The 10,577-nt window shown below is 40.2% G+C and overlaps 1 protein-coding gene across 1 annotated transcript in view; it reads right to left on the bottom strand.

Moving 5' to 3' along the window:
• Nucleotides 1-7,512: 7,512 nt before the first annotated feature.
• SUSD5 (sushi domain containing 5) overlaps nt 7,513-10,577 on the bottom strand; it is a 38,903-nt gene continuing 35,838 nt past the window's right edge. The window contains exon 5 of the mRNA XM_058832201.1: nt 7,513-8,780. Coding sequence (XP_058688184.1) covers nt 7,513-8,780 — 1,268 coding nt within the window. The remainder of the gene's footprint in view (nt 8,781-10,577) is intronic.

Raw genomic sequence — 10,577 nt, 5'->3', positions numbered from 1 at the left:
ACCATCATTTCACCCCATGAAATACACTAATATTCTACTGGTGTAGCTTCTCGAATTTATCCTTAGTTCTCTCTTGTTGGAGGTATGTGTATGCTCAAAGGAGAAGTTACTGCTCTGGAGTCCCCTTTTGACCTGCCTTCCAGCTTGCATAGACAACTCCAGATTTTGTCCTCAGGAGCTCAACCAGTGATAGGGGAGACTTCAGTTACAACTTCCTTGTGAGGGGAAGAGGAGAGGCAGGCACTGATCTCTTCTCTGTGGTGACCAGTGACAGGAGCTGAGAGAATGGCCTGAAGTTGTGTCAGGGGAGGTTTGGATATTAGAAAAAGGTTCTTCCCCAAAGGGTGGTTGGGCCCTGGAACAGGCTCCCCAGGGAAGTGGTCACAGCGCCAGCCTGACAGAGCTCAAAAAGTGTTTGGACAATGCTCTCAGGCACATGGTGCAACTCTTGGGGTGTCCTGTGCAGGGCCAGGAGCTGGACTCCATGATCCTTGTTGGGTCCTTTTCAGCTCATAATATTGTGTGATTCTGTGACAGCCAGTAGCTTCAGCTTTGAAACTCTTAGCATTCAAACCCAGGAATCCCACCATTAAAGAGTGTGGAGCTGGTTGGAGATGGATGTATCCATCTACATTGCCTTTGCTTTACAGCATTTTTAGTTCACTTTTTTCTATCACCATTTACCAAACTGACTTCAGAGCTCTGCCAAGCTCTGGCTGTTCCCTTTGCTGTTTGTTTCTGTGGTGCCCTGTGGTGCCCCTGCTCCTGTGTGCTGTCTGTAGGTACTGCAGTGCAAAGCCTCAAAGGCTCCAGGAGTGATGGTTGTAATTCAGGTTCCTGAGCCCAAGGTGTTCCATGACTGTACATCCCATGTGGAAATAACACGTGCATAAAGCTCCTAATCAGGTGTTGCCTGTTGGTGGAGCAAGTAGCATAGACTGCAGTAGGTATGAGAGAAAGGAAGTTCCAGGACCTCTTTGTTTTGCACCAAGAATTACTTCTGTCCAGTTAAAGAACTCCATTCCCCATTCCAACATTGTCTGAGAGTCCTATTATGTTTTTTTAAAGAGCAAAGGACATCGTAAAATACTGCTGTATTTTCACTCCACCAGTGAAAACTAAGCACCCAAGTTACCTGTTTTGTGATTCATTTGATTTCAACAGATTACAGTGGGAATATGTTTGGTGCCTCTGAACCCTGATTTTTCCTCTTCATCGAACAGTTTTTCAGTGGTTACTGCAAATCTCTCAGGTATTATCAATTTTCTGGCAAGCTTGTGATTTGGTCTTCAAGGCTTCCTTATCTAATCCCTTCTCACGTTCACTGATTTCCTCTTGATCTTGCAGCTAAACTCCCCTCCCATTGTGCCTTTTCAGGTGGGGATTTCATGGTTTACTAAGATGTCCATCAGCCAGTGATCTATTTTTCTTAAGCCTACTTAAAGTAAGTCTGATGTCCTCTACCATTTGATTTAACTTGAGGAGGAAACTGATACTCTTGCAGCCTCATGAGATGGCACCGTGATCCCTTTTTCATTTTGTTCAAGTGTCTGTGGATTTTCCTTCTGGCTTTCTTCATTTCCACTACATACAGTCCCAAGCCAGTTTCATCGTAATAAGTACAAGCAGTTCTCAAACCCTTGTTCTTTTCTAATGAGAAATAGCTCCTCTTCCAGTTCTTCAGTATTTATTGTGGCTTTTTTCAGCATTCTCAGGTTCTTTCAAGTGATTTTTCTTTTCCTGCTGCTATTGTTAAATGCCAACATTTACATGTGACTGTAATAACTTAGTGTCTTTTCTTCCGATCCTGCCAACTCCTCTTGGGAGGCAGTGGGAATATTCCGGCCTCCCTTCTGCCATCCCAAATTCCTGCAGTTGTGAGTTGTCAGCAGCTTCTGCCTAACATGATGGGATATTTAGATTTGTCTCCACTTTTGGCAAGGTTTACGGTATGATGCTGATGCTCGTGGAAACATCATTGTGTTGAACACACCGTGTTCACATGACAGGTTGGAGTGCAGCATTGGTACTGTATCTCTGTCCACCTTGGTGGTAGTATTGCCTGTTGTAGAGCTGTACAGCTACAGTTTTTAATTACTCACCTTTCTAATAACAAAGCTGGCTATTCTGGTAGCTGCTGTTGGTCTCTGATGCTCTGTCAGTACTTGCAAGCAAGTCTGCAATAATTCCCTCTGCGTGTCCTTCTGTCACCACTTGGGAGGAGAATGGAGGGTGGAGTCCGTCTTTTGCAGATTTGTAGCACAGGGGACTGCATGCATGTGAGTCCTGAGCTTGTTTTCTTGTTGAATGGGGTCCTGCATGATGGGGAGCTGCTTGGAAGCTGAAGATTAAACTGAGTCAGAACCTGTCACACTGAGGTGCATATTTGTTTAGGTGAAAAATGCAACCGCTGGCTGTCAGGACAGTCTTTGTTATACAAGAACTAAAGCTTGGGTAAAGGAGGGCATGCACAGGTTGAAAATCAGTGCATTTCACAGAATCTGCTAAGACTATAGTCCCTTTCAAATTGATGCCTACTCTTACCAACAGCAATTCTTTTTAGTACTGGCTCCTTGCAAATTCATCCTCACAAATGGCAACATTCATTAAAAAAAGGAAGAAGGATGGTAGTGATTTTTCTCCTCAAAGCTTAATTTTGCTCCCATAAAAGAGCATTTCAGGCTCCATACTTCTGTGCCTCGGCAATTCCTATTGCCAGTAAAATCAACAAATACTTCTAGAATGATCAGTTCTGGCAAATTCAATGGGGATACAAATGTCCTGCTGGGCCCTTTCATTTGCCATAGCAATCCTGCAAGCAGACCTTCATTACTTCTGTTGACAAGGCATGAGCCAAAAGCAAATTCAAATTGCTCCATTTTCCAGAGCTTTACTGCTTTGGAATGCTAGAGTATAAACCCAAAAGTTAGTCAGTTGCTGTTCTTAATTCACCCAAAGAGCCCATCCAATCAATGAGGTGTCATTTCTCCATACTTTCCAGAAAACTTACCCCCCCTGAAAATCTGATAGCATGTCCTGCTTTACAGAGTTCTTTCTCAGTAGACTGTTGCCATCAATACCCTCCATTTATCTTCACATCCTTTACAGTGAATTATTGGTCTGTATTGATAATGGAGGCACACTTAGAAAATGTTTCCATTTCAAGAGAGTCTTCATGAAAAATGGTTTAAATAGCATGCAAATTTTACAGCTCTGAAAACGGAGTTGTGATTAGACAAAGATTTGTTGGATTATAAAAGTACAAGTGTTTATTATGGCTGGTACTGAGAATAAACAGTTGCCTGCATATGCCAGCTACTATGGAAATATGTTTTTAAGTTCTAATGTGAGCTGTAAACCAAAGCTACTTCAGTTAAAAAAATTCAATACTTAAACTGTGGGGAGGAGTAGTCTGCGCCAGAGAAAACATTCTCATTTAATAATGTTTGAACATAGAGCTGTGATGCAGTTTGTAGCAAGGCAGTGAGAAAAACCCACAACTAATCCTTCATTGCAGCTGTCTGAACTTTTGGTCGTCTGCCATACTTTAAACAGCGACTTCTTTTTCCTGGTGACTCAAGACCTGAATGACCTAGTGTGGAGAGTTTAAGCTCTATACAAAAAAGGAGTTAAGTAAGAAATGGCCAAAGTAAGTTGGGTTGCACACCCCAGCAAATCAGGGGTTTGTATCTTAAGTCCTCTTCAGTACCTAGGAGAAAATACTAAAAAAACCAGATACATTTTTATTTATTTATTTTTGGCAAGGAAATATTCAGTGGTTTAGGCATCCATCTCTCCTCCTTCCCCTCCTCTCTCTCCTTAAAGTACTGATGTTATATGGAAATGAAATTCTGTAGAGAGTTCGAATTTTGAAGTTTATAAATGCTAACCTTTCCTGTAGAAAAACTTTCTAAGTTTTCTTGGATTATTTTTAACTTTTTCTTCCCATTGATATATCTCATGGGTCAGTCTTTTCACCATCATGAAGTAACAAATGTGCTTTTTCTTCCTGATAAATTCTTTTGCAAAGTAATGGAACTTGCTTACTTTCAAATGGGAATATGGGAGTCAGAGAAGTAATTTTATAGGTCCGTTAACTTAAAAGAAAATAAAAAAGGGGCTTTCTGCCTTTGCCCCATTCTCACTATCACTTACCTGAAAAAGGATTAAACACTGAAGTATTATCCTGAGCTGGTAGAAACCCTGTAGTTTGACAAGCCTTATGATGGTATAATAATTTCTTATTAAGGGTAGTTTTTAAGTGGTCATTCTGATCTTTCACAGATATGTATTATGTTTTATCATTGCATTACAAATTATTTGGCATAAAAAAAAAAGGTAAATCGTTGAAGAAAAAAGTCAATCTATGCTGGGTCCAATGCCCATAGCAACAAATCTCCAGCATAATAGATTTTGAGGTACAGTAAGCAATAAGGCAGTACAGTACAATAACTATATATCGTTAGGACAAGCACAGAAATTGAGGGGATTTCAGCCTGAGAACTTAGCAAACACCTAAAATGCATGAACCCAGTGTTTCTGTACAAGGGGGAGCAACCTCTTTTTGGTTGCATGGGTTTGAACCCCCAAACACTGCCAGTAGCTGTGATGTTACACCCTACAGTGTCACTTTTCAGCCTGCTGAAGTCAATTTGTAGTCTCTGTCCAGACACAGCAGCACAAGGTCTGTATGAAATGAGGCCAAGTTAATAGGTTAACAAAGGAAAGGAGAGGAAAGGGAGATCATATCTCAGTCTTGACTCCAGTGGGCAAATTCTGACCAGCCTGTTGTAATATGTGATTTCCCTAGAAAAGAATGATACATGTCTTTTATCACAGATCAATGGCTGGATGTCACCACCACAAAAGCACTTCTGATACTCCCCCCTTTTTTTTTCCTCTCCTAATTTCAACATGCAGCTGGCAGTTTCAGCTTTTATTCCTAGTTAATTTATCTCCTACCCTATTTTGACTTTATCATGTTAAGATTTTGTATTTTTCGTATAATATATATATTGTTTGCCACTCCCATTATCTGTGATTAGCCAAGTTTCCCACAGAGAAGGAAGTCTAAGTCAAATGTGTCACTGAAGAGCTGTTTGTCTCCATCTGTTTATTAGTTTTTCCAAACTCCCTGACTCATTCTGGTAAAGTGGATACTGTGAATACAAACAAATGATGCTGCAAAGGAGGGTAGGTGTTCTAAAGCAGAACTGGGCTGGCAGTCTAAGCTAAACACTTTTTAGCTAATATTCTTAATATCGAAGTGCCTTCCACAAGAATTATGGAAGTAACAGGCTGATCTTTTCTCCATAAACTTGTGGGTAAACTGGATGATTTGCACAAGAACACAAGCACACACTTCCTTTCCTGGTGTTTTTGTAACTTGAGTTTTATTTAAATACCTCCAAAGTATTATGTTAATGTACACTTTCTTCTGGTTCATGAATAACAAGTGTTTCTAGGTCTCAGATAAGATCCTTGTACAATTTGTGTTTGTATTTTGAGTCTCATTTTTACACGTTCTGTTCCTAGGACAAATAGAATTGACTTTTCGTTTTGAATGATGCTACACAGAACTGCAACACTTACTTGTACCTTTCAGTTAAACAATATTTTTAATGGACATTCCTGTGTTTATTTTTCAGCATATTTCCATGGGATCACAGATGATGTGTTTTAGTTAAGTTAACAGTCTCCATAAAGTTGCTTGGTGTGAAATCCATTGTTGGGGTTTCTTTTTTAACTGCTTTAAAAAAAATAGTTTACAACTGAAATTCTAAGTTATTTCATAGTGTAGAATGCATTAAAAGCATAAAGTCATGCATATGTCAGAGACATATTTACAGATCTATACAGTTACTACAGCTCTTGTCAGGCAACAAGATTCATCTCTTACCCCTCTGAGGTCAAACTCTCCAAGATAACCATAGCCATTGTCTAAAAATGCTTTTTTTGCTTACCAGCCCTGAGATTGATGGCTGTATATATGATGGGCCCAGTTCTGCATTCCATTTCATAAAGCCTACCTTCCATGGAGTTAGAGGTGATTACCACTGTGACTCAAGTCAGAACATGGAATTAATTCCACACAGGCACCTTTTCTTACTCTTTGACTAAGGCTGAATGGCAGATGAATTTATTTCTGACCGGCAGATTATTCACAGTTGCCAGACTTCCTCTTGTTCGTTCAGAAATGTAAGTAAGAAAGACCTCATACTAAACTCACACGAACTATGCTAAGGGATTCTAGAAAACATATTCCCCTTTCTTCATTTCCAGAACTGTTGGAGATGGAATGTGCTGTTGGAAAAGCATCCGTGCTTTTACACCAACAGCCAGTCTAGAAACTGAGTGCATTTTATCAACTAGGTGCAATTTATTTCCTTCCCAGATCTGCTTTATCTTTAAAACCACAATAAGCAGCATGCGAAGGGGCTGCCCATCTCCCAGAGCCAATGTCCACCCCTCCAGCCAATGCAGGAGCAGAATGGTGAAAAATCAGTCCTTCCACAGAGTTCACATGGCAGAAGTATTACACATGGCAAAGTGTTACACATGGCTTCAGTTGCCAGAGGTACTGCTGGCTGTGAATATAAGTTCAGTATCTTGGTCAGTCAACATTGTGTTCAGAAAGCAGCCAACTTTATACAGGGCTCCCCTGGAAAGTGCTTTACCAGCGTTTGGCTCTGTAATGAGAGGCTATTCATCATAACACCTAGATCCAAAGGTGCTCTCACTCCTCTCCTGCTCATACTCAAGGAAGAATGGCACTTACCATATTCTCTGAATTCTGGGAAACATCATCATTTCTACAGGAAGATTAGTTATAAGAATGGCATTTCTTCACTAAGGCTAAAAGAACACCTTCCAGAACAGTAGCATAATGATCCAACATTTGTGGCTTGTTAAATTCACAACATTGAAGAAAATTACCTTAGTAATCATTGCAATACTATCCATTAAAGTCTGGTAGCAAATAGTTTTTCTCTTTAAGACACATCAGCTAATAATTTGTTATGGTGGTTTATTCTGACCAGCTTGGGCGGGTTCTAAAAAAGGAGCAAACACCAAGTGTGTGGTTGCTCCAAAATCATCCTTCTTCCATTCTTCCCTCCTTCTTTTCCTCTTTTACTGAGAACAGACCAAAGAGGCCTGGCCAGCCCAACCATTACATTATAAGCAGGTAACACAGAAATTAATCAATTAATTTATTATTAATAGGAGCAAAATGTAAAAGCGGAACAAGTTGAAGATGTACTACTGAGCACACTGTGTCCTGCTGGTGTCTCCAAAAGACCCTTGTGATAAAAATGTACAGATTCTTTAGCTCTGAAAAGTCGAATATGCTAGACTGCAATTTCAAAAGGATGAAATCTCTTCTGTCTTCTATGTTCTTCTAGCATTCTTTTTTTCTTCTGCTTTCTGCACTGCTGGATTTTAGCATCCATGAGTCATGTGTCTTCTAGCATCAATGTTTTTTTCTTCCGATCTCTGCCAAAAGGCCCCTGGTTAGACTTTCTGCATTTCAATGTGCTGGTGGTGGTAGTGGTGGTAACAGTGATGTCTGGGCTGACACCTTCCATTTAGTTTATAGACAGAATTTTTCTGCTGCCGTTTTTTGAAAAACCATACTGCCAGAACAGCTGCAACCAGTAACAAGCAAAGAAGAATCACTATTATTGCTATGATAGCACCTTTACTGGACTTGGGACAATCCTCTCCCTCACATGGCTCAGAAGTGGGGATGGGCTTTTCTCCAAGGCCCTGAGTGAGACTTTCTTGCTCTGCTAAATCCTGGGACACTGTGTCAGTAATGATTTCTGGTGCAGTGGTTGCTACTTGTTCTGTGTAGGTGGTTGTGTCTCTTGGTTCTGTGTATGGAGTGTAGGGGCTGACGGTCACAGAGGTTTCTGACATGGATGTTTTTGAGCTGGTTATGTCAAACAGCATCGTTGTAGTGGGCTCCTGAGTCACAGTTTCCAGAGATGTAGCTGGATGTTCCCACACAGCATCATCATAACCCCTGCTCACACTAAAGTTCTCCAGACCACTCACTGATGTAAGTGGTGCCGGTGTCTCTTTAGCCCCTTCATCATCCACCCCTGTTGTTGCTGCCACAATCTGTGTTAGGCTCTCTTCCAGAGCTGGGCTGCCATTTCCTGATTTTCTTACTTCCACGTGATTTGGTTGATCAGTTGTGAGGATGATGTCATCTTCTGTTCCCATTGAACCATCAACTTTATCACCCTCTTCATCATCTTCTACCACCTCTTGTGTTACTGGATATCCATCTAACCACGACTCATCAGTGATGGCAACTGCATCCATCGCTGTCTTTGTATCATTAGTTGTGAGAATGGGTCCAATGGGGAAATCCTCACTGTCATAAAATATTTTGGCACCAGGTACACCATAGGCTGTCTTCCCTCCAATGTGGTTATCACCTTCAGAAAACTGTGCTTTAGTGGAATCATCTGTCTCTTTCTCTGATTCAGGCTCACTGAAACTTTCTGATTGAAACCAAAACAAGTTTTTTTGGCTTAAGAGTGACACGGGGGACTCAGTTGGTGCCCTGCTTCCTTTTTCAGAAATGTCTGTGTGCTGAGTAACCCCTTTGGTACTTCCAGTTCTTCCTTCCTCTGAACTTTTACTGAAGGAAAGCTGTATTTGCTCCTGTTCAATTTCTTCTTTGCCATTGCCATGGTCATTCTCAGCAATAGGTATTGATCTGTCATCGGGAAAGTTATCTTCATAGTCAATGTGTGCCTCAGTTTCATCTAGAAACATTAAAAAAAAAAAACAACTCATAAGACAACATTTAATTCTCTGGAAAAGCACTGAGCTTGTTTATTACAAGAAGCCAAGAAAAAAGATGCAATGAGAAGTGACTTCTAGGCAGTATTTTTCATTCTGTGTAATTGTTTATTTGAGAAGTGCATGGTCCTTGGGCTGATATTCAATTTCAAGGGTTTTTTTTAAAAAGCATCACAGTAGGTGTCAATGCCAGCAGCTAATATCTTATCTTTCCAGATTTAAAAATGCATATAAATACCTCACTGTCTACAGTTAGAGGACTTCCTTTGCTTATTGTTTTCTCAAACCTTTTCTCTCCCTAGTAGGACTCTTTGCAAGATTTGAGGAAAAACTTCCATCTTATTCAAGCAAGAAATGTGTGTGGAGAGAACGATATAACAAAAACTAATCAATTACTAATTGGTAATAAAAAAAAGCCAGAACAGACAAAACTAAAAGTTTTACAGCAATTTCATCGCATTTCAGCTAGATGATTTAAAAAAAAATTGTTCAGTATATTATGCTTGGAAGATATCAAGGCATGTTTTTATCAGTATACTGCTTTTTTCAATCACCTTGGTGTTAGAATGATACAACACCTGGGGCCAGAACAGTATTTCTTATTCCATAAGAGCTCTTCAAAGCTGACAGGCAGACTCCAGCACCAAGGCTGACACTGAGTTCTGCTGGTTTTCATCTGAAAAAAGCAAGATGCCCCCTGCAAGGCTGGAAAACCCTGTCTCAAACACTTAAAGCCACACACGTAGTTACCATGATAATCCTGTCTGTTGGTAATCAACTCTCAGGCTTCCAGTTTTAAGGAATTAAATGTTGCCATGGGGAAAAGAGAAAAAAAAGTAACACAAAACACAATTGGTAAAAAGACTGAGTTCAACAGAGGGGCTGATTCATTGCAAAGCTTGAGTTTGATTTAGAAATACTCAACAGACCTAGCACTCACAGCAAAATAGACTTGACTCAAAACACAAAGCTAAATGTTTGAATTTGAATGGAATAGTACATTGTAATTTATATTTCTCCAAATATTCGAAAGCCTTAGCTCAATGACAAATTTTCCAAACTGGACAGGGTGGTTGATTTTCAGTTCATGAAAGTGTTACTCCATAGAACGTTGATGTAATTTCTGAGATTTATGCTGGCATTAAAAGTCATAAAAAATAGTGCCTTGGGATATGGAAAATAAACTGAATCATGGTGAGAATTTTTCTTTTTAAGAGGGCATTTAGTCTTTTATGAAGACAGTGAAGCAATAGACCTGGCATGACATAGGAAACAAGAAATTAACAGGAGAACCTGTATTACAGTTCACTGCATTAGTAAAGCCTTATCTTTTTTTGCCTTTTTACAGTCAGACAATTTTGAATTACATTTTCATCTGGGGCCCACCTCAATTTCCGCCTGAGTCACTTTCTCCTTGGAGACTGCTTCCCAGACTTCTGGCAGAGCCATATTTGGTCTACTCTTAAGAAAGATTAGAAATATTGTCAAACCAGCCTGACCAAAACCACTTAGCAGTGATACAGCTCACACCACCTCACTTTTTGCCAGAACAGCTAAAGCCAGGTGCCAAAACAGAATGAGCATTTGCAAAAGGTATTTATCTTGGAATAGCATCTGGGTCTACCAGAAACCAAAGCAGTTATGCTAAGGAAGCTCAGATGTGTGACCTAAATAGCCTGCAGAGAGTTAATACCTCTGTGAAAGCTATCATGCTGGAGAGCTGGATGTTCTTAGCAGGTCCTCTCATCCCACAGGAAGTG

This window comes from Poecile atricapillus, chromosome 2, assembly GCF_030490865.1.
Source record: "Poecile atricapillus isolate bPoeAtr1 chromosome 2, bPoeAtr1.hap1, whole genome shotgun sequence".
NCBI classification, from domain to species: domain Eukaryota; kingdom Metazoa; phylum Chordata; class Aves; order Passeriformes; family Paridae; genus Poecile; species Poecile atricapillus.
Note: the sequence above shows the minus strand (reverse complement) of the source record. Positions and strands in the feature narration are given on the sequence as shown.